The sequence below is a fragment of the Tinamus guttatus genome, unplaced genomic scaffold (assembly GCF_059628265.1).
Source record: "Tinamus guttatus ecotype Peru unplaced genomic scaffold, ASM5962826v1 Tinamus_guttatus_pri_ptg000710l, whole genome shotgun sequence".
NCBI classification, from domain to species: domain Eukaryota; kingdom Metazoa; phylum Chordata; class Aves; order Tinamiformes; family Tinamidae; genus Tinamus; species Tinamus guttatus.
The window spans coordinates 5,032,285-5,050,400 of NW_028289244.1; the positions used below are offsets into that span (position 1 = coordinate 5,032,285).

General features: G+C 58.7%; 1 protein-coding gene across 3 annotated transcripts in view; it reads right to left on the bottom strand.

Moving 5' to 3' along the window:
• Positions 1–1,118: 1,118 nt before the first annotated feature.
• The window catches only part of ABLIM3 (actin binding LIM protein family member 3), a 49,774-nt gene continuing 32,776 nt past the window's right edge, over positions 1,119–18,116 (bottom strand). Inside the window, exons 5-23 of one of the 3 annotated variants that reach the window (XM_088536876.1) lie at positions 16,791–16,917; positions 16,529–16,622; positions 12,680–12,767; positions 11,630–11,688; positions 10,663–10,734; positions 10,092–10,247; positions 8,894–8,923; positions 8,257–8,386; positions 7,274–7,372; positions 5,829–5,879; positions 4,199–4,333; positions 3,872–3,936; positions 3,509–3,656; positions 3,181–3,210; positions 2,618–2,676; positions 2,408–2,468; positions 2,229–2,236; positions 1,608–1,688; positions 1,119–1,375 (exon numbers count right to left, since the gene is read on the bottom strand). In XM_088536876.1, the coding sequence (XP_088393002.1) occupies positions 1,262–1,375; positions 1,608–1,688; positions 2,229–2,236; positions 2,408–2,468; positions 2,618–2,676; positions 3,181–3,210; positions 3,509–3,656; positions 3,872–3,936; positions 4,199–4,333; positions 5,829–5,879; positions 7,274–7,372; positions 8,257–8,386; positions 8,894–8,923; positions 10,092–10,247; positions 10,663–10,734; positions 11,630–11,688; positions 12,680–12,767; positions 16,529–16,622; positions 16,791–16,917 (1,607 nt within the window). In that variant the 3' untranslated portion in view covers positions 1,119–1,261. Of the gene's footprint in view, positions 1,376–1,607; positions 1,689–2,228; positions 2,237–2,407; positions 2,469–2,617; positions 2,677–3,180; positions 3,211–3,508; positions 3,657–3,871; positions 3,937–4,198; positions 4,334–5,828; positions 5,880–6,784; positions 6,868–7,273; positions 7,373–8,256; positions 8,387–8,893; positions 8,924–10,091; positions 10,248–10,662; positions 10,735–11,629; positions 11,689–12,679; positions 12,768–16,528; positions 16,623–16,790; positions 16,918–18,116 lie in introns of those variants that run through there. The other 2 variants (XM_088536874.1, XM_088536873.1) reach the window with 2 other exon arrangements.

Below are 18,116 nucleotides of genomic sequence, written 5' to 3' on the forward strand. Positions count from 1 at the left end.
GGCTCAGACTCGCAATATTCCTGCAATTTGTGCCTAACAAGCAGGTAGAAAACTAGAACAACACAGATGACACCAGGAAAGATGTTTGTTGTGTTGAAAATACATATCAGTAAAGAGGAAAAAAATAATAATAAAAAAGAAACAAAGTATAGAACCAAAATCCCCAACAGTTTGCATCGGAATAAGTGCAAAATGCCCCTGGTAAATCCCTTCATTCTTGAAAGCTGCTGGAGGGATTTGATCTGGGACAGAGATACCAGTGATGGAGTAAATCAGGAGAAGCTTAAGAAAGCCCAGCAGCAGATGCAGCAGTTGGTGTGCAGCAGTGTGACATCCCTCTGTGTCTTTTCTTTTTTTTATTGAAGAAGGCCTTGGGTTTTCGATGGCCTGAAAAGCCATCGTTCCAGCACGTTGAGAGGAGAAATTGGCTCCTTGGCAATACCGAATTTTCAGGAAAACGTGGCAGCTTGCAGGGCTCAGGACTGCACATTGGGGTTGCCCATGGGGGTCCTTGCCCCTTTTCCTGTACACATGTCCTCCACATCAGAAAGAGCAATAAGCACCAGGGAGACCACACTGGGGTCCCCCATTTCTTGCAAAGATACCGGGAAATTTCCAGACTTGCAAGTAAATACTTATAGACCAGCTGGGTGAAGGGTGAGGGGGGACAAGACCACCCCGCAATTTCTGCAGCAGCCCAAGGGCAGGTTTGCAGCCCACACAGCTCCAAAGCAGGGAGCTACGGGAAGCTGGGGACCCTGCTGGTCCTGGCTGTCATTGAGGCCCCCCTTGGCCAGGTCCCTCCTGAGCAGGAATTCTGGGGAGACCCATCCTATCCCCGCTCCTTGGTGACCCAGCAGTATCCCAGCCCACAGCCACCTGTGGATCCCGCTCTCCTGCGGCCGGAGTGGGACCACTTGGGACAACATGCCCAGGAAAACCCTCTCCCCTCGCCTTGCTGGGCTGGCAGGGAGAGACCAAGTACCCAGGGCTCACGGGGCTTTAGCTCCTATAAAATGCCAGAGCTGATGCAGAATCAAGATGCCCTCCCTGCCAAAGAGCACGAAAGGGAAGATCCCACCCCAGTCTCCCAGACATCAAAAAGAAACAGCATAAAATTATCTGCAAGACTCCAATTCACTCTCAGGGGTGCAGAAGGTGCCTCTGTCACATCCAGCATTGAGACTCATACAGAGCTGCAGTATAGAGATCTTTCTATGTATATATTTATAGGTATGTATATATTTATAGTGCATTGCATTTAAAAGAGCCGGGCCTGCTTCTTCAGCTCGTTCCTCTTCCACAGGGCCAGGCGGTCGAACTCGGCGATGGTCATGCCGAAGATCTGGTAGAATTCCTCCTGGGAGAGGTGGCGCTGGGGAGAGAGGGGCTGGTGGGACAGGGGCTGGAGGTGCTAGGAGGCAGGGCTGGGTACTGGGGCCGGGGCCAGGCTGGTGGGACGCTATTTCCATGGAGGACAAGTGGCACCTGTGGGCACCTGGTGGCTCCATGGGGTCTGATGGGGTGAGACGCAGGTTTGGGGACCGCCCGACCAGGCCCCTCTAAGCCCCAAGGATATTCTGCGTGGTGGAAAAGGCTCTCCTCACCTCTAACCGAGTCCTGTCCACATCTTTGGGCAGCTGGTTCCTCCCTCTCGTCTTCACCAGGAGCAGCTCATACGGATATATCTACATGGAGAAGTGAAGACCATGGGCTAACTCTGGAGCTAGAAGAGTGCAGCACTTGGGACAAGCTTTGAGGATGTGGGGACACCAAGGCAAAGGCTACCCCTAGGGCACTTGGCTGGCTCAGCCACCCACCAAGTCTTGGACAGGGCATGGCTAAGATGGGGCCAGGCTTCCAGGGTGACTCTGATCCAGAGCCTCTTTTGAACCAGCTTGGTGGTTCTTGAATGGCAATGTGGAGGTCTTCTTGCTCTGTAAGGCCCAGAATGATCCAGAGCTAGACATGAGCAGGAACCAGCCAGCTCAGCCACCAAATCTGCTCAGCAAAGAGTTTGGGACACTAGCAGAAGGGGAAGGAGTCTGAGTCCTGGGATGGGGCTGGCTGGTGGGAAGCTTAGAAGAATGGAGGAGAATGAACCCTCCATCACAGCAGGGTCTGGAGACACAAGGGAGCCTCTCAGCAGGAGGGACGTCCTCTGGGTGGCACTTGGGCACCTCTGGGCTGCTCCTTGGAGCAGGGACCTGCCAGCAGGGCCGTCTTACCTTGTACTCTGCAGGGAGAGAGAAGAGACAAGAAACAGAGACATGAGCCACTCTGACACTGCCTTGGCCAAGACCCATTCCCCAGAGCTCCAGAGACCCCATCCCGTCCCTCTAGCCCGCGAGTTGTGGCCAGGAGGGCTGTGTCCTCCCTGCAGAGCCCCCAGCCCGCCCCCGCTTACCTCGCATGCCCCAGTTGACAGCATTGGTGCTGTCGTAGTGGAAGAGCTCAGCGCTGGGAGGCTGCGAGGGGACACAGGAGAAGGCAGTGAGAACGAGGGGGTCCCGTCCCAGCGCTCGGCACGTCGGCACAGCCTGCGCCCTCCACCCCAAAGAGGGACCTGCTCCCCAAAGCGGGCAACGGGGAAGCAGGGCTCTTGGCACACGCTTACCCTGTGCAGCCCGTTCCTCCTGTAGGCAGGGAGCGAGGCCGACTTGGAGATGAGGGGGTCTGGAAAGAAACCCGTAAGGTGCATACGTGAAAAGGCAGGGGCTGGTCCCACAGGATAGCACCCCCGGTGACCCTGCCGCCGTGCTCACACATCCCCGCTCCGCACAGCGCTCCAGCCCCGCGCTCCGCTCCTTCCACACATGGCAAATACACACTCTTTTGTCCCCAAATGCCCTTTCCAATTCCTACCCATCCCTATCCACTCCTGAACTTACCTAGCTCTGTCGACACCTCTCCGGTTCCGTCTCATTCCTTTCCCTGCCATGCTTACATTTCTCTCTCCCTCTTCCATAGCCACTGTCTCTTCTCACCCTTCACCCTGACAGGCCCGTCTCAATCTCGCTTCTTCAGACCCAATCCTCTCCCTGCTCCCAGCGCTATCCTGCTCCCTTAGCACACCCCTTCGAGCAGGTCTTTCTTCTCCCATTTCTTCCCTGCCAGTCCCAGATCCACATCCGCGATGTCAAACAGAGGCAGAAGGGCCACGAGGGATAAGGGACTCACCGCTGTCAGCCAGGTAGTGCGTCCGGGGAGCTGCAAGGAGAGCAGAGGATGGCTCAGAGGGGAAGAAGGGCCCAGCACCGCACAGGGCTCCCTGCCAGCCCAGGTCCCATTGGCTGCCAGCCCCACCGGGTGCTCCTCAGGACATTCGGGAGATCAGGGTAAGGACAGAGCCCTCCAGGGAGGAGAGGTCACTCCAGGCCCATCCTGGAGTCCAGCCCACCCCTTCCCAGTCTTGTATCCTCCCTCTCCAGTTCCCGCAGCGCCTCAGGGTCCTGACACGATGGACGGGGACTACAACGCGATGGCTGGGGGCAGCCGTCACCCTTACAGCCGTTGAGGGAGCCCTCGTAGCCCGATGTGTGCAGAGCCTCCCTGCTGCTGGCCGAGCTGCGAGGAGGCGTCCAGGGGTCCGCGTAGGAGTTGGACCGGGCCTTCATCTCCTCCCTCAGGATCAGCCTGCCGATGCCGCCCTGGATCTGGGCACCGAGGAAGAGCTGCTCTGCACCCGTGCTTTCACCCTGCCAGCCCTTGCACCATGGGAGGGCACAGCATGGGCTCGTCAAACCCCATGGCCCTCAGGACGAGCACGGGCTCATGAAACCCCATCTGCTGCCCCTCGCACCAGGAGGGTGGCCATCGAGCCCCTTGCTGCCCGGTCCCCATCGGGCTGCGGTCACAGAGCATCCCTTACCTTGTGCATGCCCCGCTCGTACCCGTCCTCCTCGCCTCCCGACGAGAACCTCCGGGCCCGGGGTGCTGCAAGGAGACACGTGGTGGGCTCACATGGGGGCAAAGCCAGCGGCAAGTGGGGAGCAGGCAGTGCCCAGCTGGATGGGGACAGCCGTTCCCAAGGGTTGCCAGGATTTGGGGTGCTTTGGCAGGGTCTCTGTCACTCCTGCTTCTTGAGCCCACCCTTGGGTCCAAGTCCAGCAGGGAGGTCCCAGGGCAAATCTCCCCACATGTGCCAGGTGTGAGGGCAGGTTTCCCAAACTGAGCCCTGCTCTGGCTGCTCCGTTACCTTTGGGGGACCCTTGGAAGGACCAGTACTCTGACTCGGAGTGGTAGTACGGGTCCGGGGAGTAGGCAGGGCTGTACTTGGACGACTGCGCGATGTCTTCGCTGGTTTTGCTTTTAGTGGCTGCAGGGGGATTGTCTGCAAAAGGAGTGTGGAGAGCTGTAACAAGGACACGTCCTCCCTCTGAAATGACTTGCAAAGATCCACCTGGAGATGAAGGAAATTCCTCTTCCCTCTCCACTCCCTGCCCCACATGGCAGCAATATGTGCACGGGACAGCGGAGAGCACAGCTGGAAATAACCTCTTTGCAAACTGCTGGTGGGGACAGTCACAAACACAAATGGATGGGAATGGACCCAGGTGGCTCATAGACTCCAGCCCACAGCACCAAACCAAGCTCTGTGCCCTGCATAGCCCCTACCCCAGCTTCCAGTGCCCAAAGTGTCCCCTAGCAGGGACCTGTGCCCCTCCAGCTGGCCCATCACCAAAGATGGCAATAAGTGCAGAGGCATCTGAGCAGGACTCCAGCGGGAAGGGATGGAGGAAGGAGCATTCCCCATGGGGAGGGAAGCAGCAGCTTATGCCAAGGGAAGGCTAAGGTGGCTGCGTAGCGGCAGGGAGCAGAGGGGACAGCCCTGCATTCCTGTCCAGGCAGGTGCTCAACTCCCAGCAGGACAAACCCACAGATTGGAATCCTCTGCATCCTCTCCCAAACCTCTGGGGTCATGCATGGGAAACCCGGCAATGCTCGACTCTCTCCTCCTGCTCTGGCAGGAGACACAAATGCCCTGTCCCTGGGGACGTGAGGGGCCACCAGGAGTCGGGTGTTGGGTAGGGACAGCGAGGTGCAGGCAGGGAGCCACCACGAGCCCTCGCTCCCAGCACAGGACACTCAGCAAACGGCAGCTACTTACAGCAGCGGTGCAGCAGCCAGAGACCCGAAGGGAGGTGGGAAAGGAAAGGCCGCAGAGAGAGAAGGAGACACAGGGTTATCGCTCACCGGGGGCAGCTCCCCTCCCGCTGGGCACCAAGGCAAGCCGGGGAGAGCAGGGCAGCCCTAGGGAGGAAGGTGACCCCAACTCCCACGCCTGCACCTCCCACCCCCAAACTCCTCCTCAGGGCCCATTTCAGTCACAGTATCTGACCACGAAGGCTGGTGATTTTTCTTATAGGTCCACGTGAAACTCTTATTTACCTTCTTTATCCCACTCCTGAGGCTGCTCTGGCTCCTGGTCTTGGCAAGCACTGGCCGCCCTCACCCCTGCTCCCATTGCCCACAGCAGCAGCCTCCTGCCCTCCCGCGCCTCTCCAGCTCTGACCCCTATGCTTGCCTTGCTGCTGCAGCCTTGAACACCCCTCTTCTGCTAAACCTGGGGACAACATCCCTTTCTGTCACCCCTTTCAGCCCCCCAAACCCCAGGCTCTCACCTTCCTCCTTGCTCATATCTGCTACCTCCTGCTGCCCCTAAGCAAAGCCATCCCCTTGGCCCCGCACGGAGCAGACTCGAGCCCTGCTGTCCCCACTGCGGCTCAGCCAGCCCCAAACCCGCGCTGTTCTCCGAGCTCACGGCCTGCAGCTCTGTCCAGCTATCCCCACAAACCCGCGCCTCGTGCGCAGAGGGCAGACTGTACCGTGTCGCTTGTAGATGGGGGGTTTCCGGTAGATGTTACTCTCGCCGGCAGCTGGTGGAAGAAGAAGGCAAGAAAGGGAAGCAAGAAGGGAAGAAGGAAGGAAGGGGAGGTCAGTCCGAGTTTGCAGAGAGCGAGCAGGACGCGGGTCCTGCGGGAGATGCTCTGCCCGGGTTGCTCCACGGCCTCCAGGTCCGAGCGTCCCGCTCGGAGCGCAGAGCTGGGCCAGGGCAGACGGTAGCGGGGCGCACGGGACATGCAGCGAGCGCCCGAGCGGCAGCATGCACCTCGGCACAGCGGATCCCGCTGCTCCCCACGCTCTCCTCCGACCGAGGGGCCGGGCAGGAGAGGATGGGGATGCGGCCGGGAGCCGCGGGCTGTGCCCTGGGCTGGCGCACAGCCCCACGGCGCGTGCTGCCGCGCTCCCTCGGGGGTGCATGAGCCTAGCAGGACCATCCACGCTCTATCTGAGGGCAAAACAAACCGAGCCGAAAGCCTCTTTCCGCAGCACAGAGAGAAAAAGAGCGAGCTGGGAGGAGGAAGCAACCTGGAGCCTTGCAGCGAGGCCCCGGCCCCGTGCAGGGGCCAAGCAGCTGAGCCGGCGGAGCAGCGAGGGGGCCATCCATAAACCATGGACCGTGAGCAGGAGGGCAGGCCGGGCAGCGGGGCCAAGCCTGGATGGGACGGAGCGGGGAGCTGCAGTGGGAAGCCTCAGGGTGTCCTCCTGGCTGGTGGGCATGGGATCTATAGGGGGGTCCCACTGTGGTGCAGCGGGAAGTGCCTACAGCTGAGCAGGGAGCAGCCCCGGGGCTAGCACGTGCCTGGGGCTAGCGCAGGGTCTCTGCTCTGTGCACACTGATGGGCGGCTGTGCCTGCTGCCCTCCCGCCTGTGCCCGCTCCAGCCCCTGTCCCCGTGGGCACTGCGTGGCTGGGAGAGGGTGGGTGGTGGTGGCCCTTACCTGGTGGCCCCCTGCAATCCCTGCAGAAGGGGAGCAGCCATCTGGCAAGCCCAGAAGACTCTGGGGGGAGGGAGCGGCGGGCCCTAGGGGGAGTATAAAATAATCATCTGTAAAGGATGGGTGCGGACAGGCTGCCGGCAGACAAGCTTCACCCCGTGGTCCTGGGCAGGAGGCAGGGGAAGGCGCAGGCTCTCTGCAGGGGCTTGTCCGTGTGCGGAGTGGAGGAAGGTCAGGGAGAGGAGGAGGAAGAGGGACATTGCAAGGATCAAGCAGACTCCGGAAGGCTCCGGGACCTCTGGGCAGTGATGGGGAGGGAGGGGAGTTCAAGCTGCAGGTCCTGTTTATGGATGGCCTCTACCAGGGGTAGATCCTGCTGCCAGCTGGCTCTATGCAGGCGGTGGAGCTACTCATGCAGCACACGGGGAACGGCACATGCGGGCATGCGACACACGGTGCTTCCCCACGGGGCCGGGGCGCTCCAGAGCCTACCTGGAATGTGGAAATGCTTGGGCGCTTGGTATGAGGTTGGAGTAGAGGACCTCACATCTAACTGGCTATAGTAGGGGGAGCTGCGCCCGCTCTCTGTGCCTACGCGGTGCCGAGCAGAAGCAGCCGTAAGTGACCGAGAGAGAGAACAAGAGGCAGAAGAAAATGGGTGTTAAATGCAGCGGTGTTAGAAGAGCGGGGAGCTCCCCAAGTGGTGGGTGAGATTGGGACGTGTGCCAGGCCGTGGCCCAGGATGAGGGGTGATGGAGTGAGGGGAGATGTGCTGCATCTCTGAACGAAGGCGGGATGCAGAGGAAGCCCCGTGAGCGGGTGCTGTTACAAGGCAGCAGATTCCCCAATCATTCACAAGGGGAAGGCCGAAAATCCTGCAACTGAAAGCAAAGTGAATGGCCCTTTGCTGTGCAACGCAGGAATAACTCCAGGGATGCAGGACTTCCAGACTTACTGATCTCGGATTTTCCTGTCTGTTCCTCCCCAGCTCTGAACGCCAGGAGCTGTGGGATGGACACACTCTGCCTCTTCCCCAGATGTGCTCCAGGGTGCATGTGCATAAGGAGCCTCGTGGCAGCAGCAAGACACAAACATTCCTGTGTATCCCCCTTGCCTGAGCCACCAACCCAACCCGAGTTACTTCTGTTCTCTGGACTTCACTGGATCTTGGCACCACATCCCTCCCTGTCCCATTTTCCACAACCTAGCTCAGCTTTGGGCCAGGACAAAGCCCCTTTGCCTCTCCTCACTGCTCTCTCAGTGAGGCTGGAAGTGGAGGAGGCACCAAGGAGCCAGCCACTGCCCACAGCCCCCATCACTGTTGGTCCTCGGGGACCCACCAGGCAGCCTGTGTCCTTGTCCCAGGCTTAACCAGGGCTCAGAGGTCCCTGGGAGAAGCAGGGATAGTCTGGGGAGCCCCACACGCTGGGGCACCCGAGCTCGGCCCAGCCTGGCAGCGCAGCCGGGATCCTCACCTGAGCGGTAGAAGTGGTGCGGGGACCTCGGGATGGTGGGTGACATGCCCTGGCGGCTGTAGGTGGGAGAGTCGATGTAGCCGGGGCTGGAGGCTCGTCTCTGGCGGATGTCGATGCTCTCGTAGATGTCCTAGGAGCAGGGCAAGGTGTGGAACAGAAGGTCGTGGTTAGAGCAGGCGCTGGGGCTGACAGGGCACAGGAGATGCTGGGAAGCGCCAGCAATGGCAAGATCAGTGCCTTGCAGGGCCCTCTCCTTCGGGAGAGCATCCCAGGACTGAGTCCCTGTCCCTGGCAGCCTGGAGGGCCTGGATGAACCATTTTCTTCCTTTCCTGCCTGGGGACTATCCCCTTCCCGCCCTGTTCCCAATCACGATCCTTCCCGTCCATGGCATGGAAACCACCACGGGGCTGCTCTGCCCTGGAGCAGCTTTCCCCCATGGATGGGAGCAGCCCTCTCAGGCAGGGGCTCCCCATCTCCACCACCCACACGGTGCTCAGCAGAGCTCCTGCTCCCCGCGGTGCCGCTCAGATGCTCCTATAGCAAGAAGGACGCAGCACCATGGCCAAATTACCCCCCTCACCCCAAATTACCCCGCTATAGCCACCCCCCTGCCCCAGCAGTGCTGCGGGACGTTACCTGTGAGTAAGGGGACAGGGCTCCCAGGGACTGCAGGCAGCGGAGGCAGAGGGGGAGAGAGAGAGACAGCACATCGTTATCAGCAGCAGTGACAGGCTGGGGTCATGGGGCAGCCTGTTTTCCCCACATCACAGCCCACTTGCTGGAAATGCAGCCTTGCTACAGCTGCCAGGCACTGAGGGTGGCCAGCGGGACAGCAGGTCCGGCGATGGGTGATAAATAACGGCTTGTCCCCATCTCTGCTGCTCCGCTTTGGGCCAGGGTGAAGCTGGGTTCCACAGCTCAGCAGCCCAGATGTGCTCTGAGAAATGCCCAGCAAATATCCCCACCGGCCATGGGCTCTTCCAGCACTGGATCCCCGCTGCCTGCATCAGCCTCCATCGAGGCCAGGGAGCTGGAGGGAGCTCTTTTCTTTCCCCGGTGCACGGGGCATCACCCAACGTAAAACGCGTCACCCCTTTGGGCAGCGCTGCGGTGGAGCCGAGCTCCAGAAGCAGCAGCAACGGAGCCTCCTAGTCTGCGCCTCCCTGGCCGTGCTCCCCTGTGACCTGTGCCCATGGCCTTGGTGGCACTGCCACGGTGCGCTGCAGGAAGCGAGGCTTGTGACGAGCCCTGGGACCAGGGATGTAAGGGATGCTGCCGCCTCCAGGATCACCTCGAGGGTCCCGAATCCTGCTCTCATGGCCCCGGATCTCTGCGGGAGCTGTGCAGACCCCCTCTGCAGATCCCCTTGCTCTCACTTCCTTGGTGAAACCGCCCAACGCTCCCCCCTGCCCTGGGAAGTGGAGCAGGGAAGCCCCACGGGGTAGGAGCTGCTTTGGCACCATCTCACAAGGTGCTTTGCAACAAGGCGCCGACCCAGTTGTCTTCCCCAGTTCCAGAACCAGCCGCCTACATGGGCACCTGAGCCAGGCCTGGGCTATCCCAGCTCCTCCATGCAGCTCCGGAGCAGGAGGCACCGTGCACACAGGTTGCAGGACCTGCTCGGAGCCAGGCTTTGAGCAGAGCCCTTGGGTGACACAGAGGCATCCGGCTGGTGATCCATCCCTGCATCCCAGAGGGATGTGAGCTTCTCCCCTCGTCCACGCTGCAAGGGGAAAGCCTCCCTGCCACACCAGACCCAAGGGTGATTCTTGTCTTGCCTGCCCTGTCCCTGAGACTCCTGCAGCTCTGCATGGAGCGTGTCGAGACTCAGTACCTCCCCATAGCTATATCTCTCCAGCGTTTCATCCGATGTGTATCTGTGATAGGGCTCGTACGAAATGAGGTCAGGACGCTGCACTTCATAGATGGCTTTAATCTTGGGAAGAGCTGCCAGGTCTTTGTAATTAAGGATCTCATTATCCACTTTAGCCTAGGGAGAGGGAGACACAGAGACAGAGAGATGGAAAGGAAGAGAAGGCGAGAGGGAAGGAGTGCACAGTGCGGAGCTGAAAGCAGAGCAAACAGCCTGATCGCCCCCATAGCAGACAGAAGAGGTGAGCAGAGACCCCCGAGAGGCAGCAGCGGGAAGGGGCAGAGGAGCTGGGGTGGGAGGACTGCGGGACAACATCCCTCTGAGCACTCCTGGTCCATTCTAATGACAGTGCCAGCAGGATGTCTCACTGGGGTGAGGGCAGCACGGCCCCAAAATCTGGTCTTGTCCCCTGGGGACACCTCATGCTGCAACCTGGCACTGGGGGCCATTGGTCCCTTCTCGGAGCCTACCCCAGACCCACGGCAGGAGCTCTCGGGCCAGCCCATGGTGAGAGGAGCAGAGCTGTACTTACACAGATGACTCGGTTCGGGGAGCCGATGCTGGAGCCAGGGGGTGAGATGGAGGTTTCTGATGTTCTCCTGTGCTGTGGACACAGAAAAGCGGCAGCAGGTGAGAGCCCAGGTGGCCTCAGCCATTGCTCGAGTCAGTGTGACCAGGGCATGGAGGGGAGGGACCTGCAAGCAGGCGCATCGCTGTGCACAGCGAGGATGAGGGAGGTGATCCTGCCCCTCTACTCAGCCCTGGTGAGGCCACATCTGGAGTATTGTGTCCAGTTCTGGGCTCCACAGGACAAGAGGGATGTGGAGCTGCTGGAGAGAGTCCAGCGCAGGGCTACGAGGATGATCAGGGGCCTGGAACATCTGCCCTATGAGGAGAGGCTGAGGGAGCTGGGCCTGTTCAGCCTGGAGAAGAGAAGGCTGAGAGGGGACCTGAGCAGTGTCTAGAAGTACCTCAAAGGAGGCAGTGAGGAGGATGGGGCGGCCTCTTCTCACTGGTGGCCACCGACAGAACTAGAGGAAACGGCCACAAACTGAAGCACCAAAAGTTCCACAGGAACTTAAGGAAAAATTTCTCAACAGTGAGGGTGACAGAGCGCTGGAACAGGCTGCCCAGAGAGGTTGTGGAGTCTCCTTCTCTGGAGATCTTCAAAACCCGCTTGGACGCAGTCCTGTGCCACGTGCTCTAGGTGACCCTGTGTGTGCAGGGGTTGGACTGGATGATCTCTAGAGGTCCCTTCCAGCCTTAAGCATTCTATGATTCTATGACAGGGTTGGTACAGGGCTCTTGCAGGCTGCCCAGTCTCTTCTGGGGACAGATCCAGACCCCACAGGACAACCCTGTGCCTGGCACGAGTGGCCTTGCAAGACCCTGCAGGCAGTTGCTGCAGCAGGTCATGTCCAGATGGGCTGAGAGCCTGGGGACCAGCACCCTGGGGACAGGCCACCTACCTGAGCAAGACGCCTCGCCCTGCCACCTACCTTCAGTTTCTTCTCTGCTCTTGCTGCCTGCTTGCATATAGGGTGCCACACTTCAGAGCCTGAAATGCAGGGGAGGGAGAGAGTTTTTAACGCCGCATGCAGCCTGAGCCAGCTGTTAGGGGACATCTAACTGCCTCTGCCACGAGTGAGCCCCATCCTGTCCCTGCAGACACCCCTGCTCCTGCCATTTTAGCAAGTGGCCCCTGCAGCACCAACCTGGAGCTTGGCTGTCCCTCCTGGCAAGGGACATGCCCGTGCTCTCCTGGGCAGCAGCAAAACCGAGACACAGGGGAGCTTCTGCTGCATCTAAGCAGCATCACACTCAGGTGAGCAGTTCCCTGCCTTAAGCCCTCCTGGAGAGGGGCAGTCCCGCAAGGACAACAGCTGGGAGGAGGATTTGAGCTGTGCTGGGTCCCACAGGCTTTCCTGGGCATAGGAAGGCAGCGCTTTTACCAGTGCCCTTTTACCAGCTGCCCTGAGATCAGGGCTGTCCCCACTGGCCAATTAAACGGTTCCCGAGCACTGGGACTTAGTGTAAACCATGATGACAGACCCAGGGCAGGGGGGCATTGAATGGTTCAACCAGATCATGCGAATGATTCAACCAGGTCATTCGCAGTCCTGGCTCAGGATGCACATAGCATCCCTTGAGCGCTCCCTAGACCAACACCAGCAAAGCCAGAGAGCTTCACGGGTGCTGCTGGCTGCACCCCAGCGATGAGCCCACCGAAGGGTCCTTGCTGGGACCCCCTGCCTCTGTCTCCTTCCCCGACTCTTCAGCCAGCCCTGCAATTGCCCTTTTCCCTTTCATTTGCATTGTAATTAGTGACTCAGGTGGTCAGGCGAGCACAGGAGGGAAAACAACCCTCCCTCTGCACCCACAGCAGCTCCAGGCAGGGGTGAGCTCCTGCAAGACGAAACCTCCCAGCTGCACCAGCAAAGGTTCAACCCCATCAGTGCTGCTTTCCATTGGGAAAAAGCTGAGACAAGGGCAGGGAAAAAGCAGGAGTTGCTGCCACAGCGGGATCCCCGTGACAGCAGCGTCCCTACCTGTCAGGTACATCTCCTCTCCTTCCGTGAACATCTGGTGGCAGCGGACGCAGCGGGCGCACGTGGGGTGGTAGTGCTTCCCCCCGGCCTGCAAGTGAGCAGAGAAATCAGCCCCTGAGCAAGTGCTGAGCTGCTCATGTGTCCCAAGGCCAGCGGCCCTGGTGTCCCTATGTGCTGCAGGCAGTGCCCAGGTGACCGCGACCAAGTGCTTGGGGCAGCCCCAGAGACCACTGCTACATGCAGAGAAAACCGGAGCCTGCTCCATCCAACGCTCCCGACTGCAAGATTATGGATCATGCTGGCAGCCTTTGGCTTTAAACATCTAAGAAAAAGACAGCAGGGTCAGGAGGTCCCAGACCCCAGAGCAAAGCACTCAGACAAATTTCACCCTTAGTAAATTAATCTTGGACTCTAGAAGCAACTCTGATCCTCTGAAGTAACGCTTAGCCAAGTGCTTGTGTTTTGTACCGGTTCCTTCCCTCTATAAGGCTAAGGTTTTGAAGAAAACCAGCAGCATTAAGGATCTCATGTCTACATGGGAAGGGAGAAAGATAAACCTGGCAAAGCAAAGGGAACCCCAGGCTTCATCCTGAAGCTCAGCTAAGCCAGGGGAAAGCCCAGCCCTGATGTGCTGCAGATCCTCCCCGGTTGTCAGTTCTAGCTCCTTTTCCATGAGCTGAAGAAACTTTCCTGCTGGTTTGGTGAACCCATGCCCAAACTCCACCAGCAACAACATGCTGTTTTCCCAGAGGAGCTGGAGCAGAGCTGCTCCCTTTGCTCTTTGACAGGGATAATAGGTTTAATTGGTAGCTTGTTTCCATTCAAAGTGTCTGTTAGCATTTCAATTATAGGCTCGTTTTCTAGGCTCTGAGGTAGGAGCTAGCTCAGGGCTAAGAGAAACCTGGGCTGTGCTGGAAGAGCAAAACCCACAGGGACATTTTACCCTGCTGATAATCCGAGAGAGGGAGAAGAATGCTTTAAGGAGGCAGAGGTGTCCCTCACTGTCAAAGGGAATAGTTATGATATCTAGGGCAGAGCATGGAAACAGCTTGAAAAGGGGGAGGATCGATAGGGAAGATTGCTATGATTCCGCCCCAAGGAAACTGTTGATTGCCGGGATAATCAGTGGGATTCATGGCTCAGGGATTCTCTGCAGCGATGCAGATGGCAGCTAGTTACCAGCCAGGGGCTTTTCCCCTGCAGTTTATGCAGGATATGAGCAGATGAGTCTTTGACTGGGCAGAAGAAGGGTGGGTGATTTTTCTGTTTTCAGAGGTTAGCAAGTTGCATAGATGCATATTACATTGCATCTTAGCACAGGGGGATCAGGGCAGAGCCACCCAACAGCCCAGACACCACTAATCCAGATCCAAAAGCTTCATGTGGAGGTAGGAAAAGCACCCATGGGGCAGATGGAGGCAGGAACAGAGCCTCAAGCAGCAGCAAAGGGTCCAGTCCTTCCCAGAGTGTCACTGGCTCCAGCAGGAAGGAAGAGGTCCCTAAGGCAACACGAGCAAGGAGCTTTCCTGAGCACGTGGCCCCATCCGCAGCTCCAAGGTCAAGATCTTTCATTTAACACTTTGCTGATCTGCGCAAATCAGGCCAACTGATTCCAGGCCATATGGATCCTAAACCAATTTTTCTGCTAAAAAAAAAAAAAAAAAAAAAAAGAATAATAATAATAAAAAGGGCTAGGGCCTTGTCTGGAACCTGTTGCCTCTTTGACATCCTTCCAACAAGCTCATCTCATTTCATGCCCAAGGCTCTGGGGAGGCGACTCATCTGCACTGCCAAAGGAAGAGGCTCATTAAGCAAAGGCCAGTTCCTCCCTATCTAAACTCCGAGCACATCCCCGGCCGGGGTGTCTGCTCCCAGCCCACGTTCCCCTCGCAGCGGGATCCCGCAGCCAGCGCTGCAAATCAATGGCAGTCACGCTAAACTCTGTCAATCCGAAGAGACGGCTGTAAACACAGGGAAAAGAATGATTAAAAACAACCTGGCTAAATCCCAGCTACTGAGCGCTACAGGCCAGTGTGCCTGCGATTCCAGTTGCTGATATTTTAAGATGGTTACAGACACCTAAAGTCGGGAATGCAGGCCCAGGATAAACCGATCTGTTGCCTTCTCAAATCCTATTGAACCTGAGATGGGTTGCAGCAGAGTTTGGTGCTCTCGGATCCTCCCATAGCACCTCCTACAGCTTGGTGCACTGACAATGAAAAAGAAGAAATATATATATATCTATCTCTGTATTTTCCTAGCTAGATCGTATAGAATATATGAACCACACTAGGATGGAAGGGAAGCCTGAGATATTTAGCAGGTCAGGGAGCTACAGATGTGGAGCAAGGCTGGCTACTCCCCAGGCAGCTTATACCAGCCCTGCACATGCAGACCTTTTCCAAAAACATCCAAGATTTCAAGCACCCAGCACTCTTCTTCAAGGAGTAATCGCTCTCCAAACTGTACAAACCTTGTTTATTTTATATTGATTATCATCACAGCTCGTAAAAGGCTGATAGTTGCTGTGAGTGAAGAGACCTGCTCATTATCACTCGGGGTCCCTTAAAGACTCATTAATCATTCAAGGCTGGCTGCACAGCTCGGAGTCGTTCGGAAAGCCCAGAGGCTCACGGGAGAGCATGAGAAGGCTCATTAAGGCCTAAAATTATTTAAAGGCGCCCTTTCCATTTTGCACTCTGCCGGAGAAGACCATTAAAGCCTCCGGTTTTACAGGAAAACATTTGATATCTGCTGGCAGGCACGTGCTGGGAGCAGGCATGCACTTGGCCCTGGCCACCGCAGGAGACCAGCAGCCAGGGGCTCACAGTGGCCAGGACGGAGAAGGGCCATGGCCAAGCAAGGCCATGCTCCATAGCCCTCTTCCTGCCTAGCCCAGCAGGACCCAAGCCCTATGTCCAACTCACCTCTGTGACAGTATCTGAAGGAAAGTCACACCCAGGCTCTGCCTAGGGGGAACCTGGAGCCAACCTGAATTACTTCCAGCCCATCCAAGACCTGTCACTCAAGGAGGGTTTCCTTGCCTGGACCCTAGTACAGCAGAGGTGCTAACGTGAGATGACCGATGTTCAGAGCATCTCGTGGGTTTCAGCCAGCATCTCCCCACACCCTGGCGCAGGGTGGGCAGAGCTCACAGTCTCCCCAGCAGGAAGGAGAGCCAAGGCTTGTAGGAGAGACAGGGATGCAGGGCATGGAAAAGAGGGCTGCTTTTTGTCCAGACTCACTGCAGCTCAAGCAGGTGAGGGAAGCCCCTCAGGAGCAGTGCAGCGAGTGGCCCCAGGGCAGCAGTGCCCAACAGGGCTCTGAGCACACTGCTCTTGCACGGGGAGGACCAGGCCATCCAGCTGATCCAGCTGAAGAACCTCCCCAGTCTTCCAGCCAGCGATCCAGCTCCTCAGGCTGCCTATCCTGCCTGCGCTCCCGCACCTCAGCTCTGCCACTGGCCCAAATGCCACCACGGCCACCGAGCAGCCTCCTCATCGCCAGGCAGACTGCAGGGACGGCTCTCGGCTGGCACCGCTGCAGCTCCTTGGTCCGGCATCGCCGGCGCCGGGTTGGATGCGTTGCCAAGGCAACAGACGGGCCGCGCGTGCAGGGATGCAGCTCGGGAGAGCGTTGGAGGCGCTGAGGAGGGTGCAGCGATGGCACCAGGTATATCCCACCCCGTGGGCGCCCATCAAGGCCCCCATTTGGCTCCTGCTTCTCTGTAGGCCCATGAGGAGGTGGTGGAGGCGGCACAAGGGTGCAGGGGGACGCAGCTCCCCACCACACACTATCCCGGGGGGGACAAGCCGTGTCCCTGCTGATAAGGGTGGCTGCCAGACTCACCTCCAGCACCCTGCCGCTGATGTACCGGTCGCAGGTCTCGCACTTGATGCCGAACTGGGCATGGTAGTCGGACTCGCAGTAGGGGACACCATCCCTGCGCGAGAGCGGGGAGACGAGGCATGAGAGGGGCCCGGGCGACCGACGTGCCTCCCATCACATCCCTCACCCGGAGCCGGGTGCCCGATGCGGGATGCTTGGAGCTGGGTACCCATAGCTGCTCCCCAGGGCGAGCGGCAGCCCAGGCCACAACGGGGACACTCACTTGCTGATGTACTCGCCGGTGAGGATGATGCCGCATGTTTGGCACTTGAAGCAGCTGACGTGCCACTGCTTCTCCAAGGCCAGTAGAGACTGGCCTTGCTTGATCTCCTCCTTGCAGCCTGCGCAGTCTGGGGAGACAGTGGGAAGGGGAGCATGTGAACCCCGAAAGCTCCACACCAGGAGGGCTCTGCTGTGGGACAACCCTGGAGCCTCCCGCACGTGCCAGATGCCCTGGCCACTTCTTATGACCCCCATATGTGATGAGACAGGAATGGATTCGAGCACAAGTAGTAGGTACTGAATGTACACATCCATGTGCAGGGTCTCCTGTGCTCACCGCCAAGCAACTGCCCATCTTCTGCTCAGAATCCTGCACCCCCACTCCCGAGCACCTCCTTTGCTTGGGGATGATCCTGCTGGAATCACGCTGGCTCTAACACTGCTCCAGAACCTCCCTTGGGATAACTCCTTTCCTATGCAATTTTCCGAGATGGGAGGATATGACCTCAGCACGTCCCCCTGTCTGGAGATGTGGCAGAAGCAGCCATGGAGTGAAGCCTTTAGCTGGGGGTGGTACCACTGGACACCCCGTTGAGCACCCAACGCGCCTGCCCTGGCACAACGCGGGCCGCCTGCTCCGTGCTGTCCCTGACGGGTCCCCAGGGCCTCTCCTCCGGGGGCAGGAGTGGTGGGAAGTGTCCGGCGGTGAGCGGAGCAAAGGAAGGGCTGTGCTCTCCAGCAGCCGCATCCGGCCCTGCTGCGGTATTCCCGAGCCTCCCTTCCTCTCCCCACTTCCCCTGGCTCCTGTCAAGGCTGGGAGCAGGAAGCACATGGGCTTCAGACCCCTGACCTTGACTCCTCCTTGTCCCTCTTCTCTCTCTGGCCTTTGGTACTGCAGGTTTTCAGGCCCTGAGGGCCGGATGAGGTTTCTCCAGGACTCCCTCACCGCCTCATTGCTCCCGCGCTGTCTGCGGAGCACAGCAGCACCGTGCAAGCCGCACGAGCAGGGATGCTTCGCAACTCACCTCGTCCTTGAGAAAACGGGTACCGAATCCCTGCGTGCTGGGGCAGCATTTTTGTCCCATGGTGCTGGCCAGCTCCAGCACCAAGGATCCAAGGATCCTGCCTTGGCCCTGGTTTGTGAGCTGCTCACAGCCCGGGGTCTGCAGGGAACAGCGCAGCATCCTTTTCCCAAGAACAGCCTCCTCTCAGGGACACCAACACGGGCTATGGCACCGGTCACTTCCAACCCTGCCTCCCCTGTCACCCCTTCTGAGGTGGCACTGCCAGCGCCACCAGACAGGAGCGGGCGGGAGGGGACGTGCCA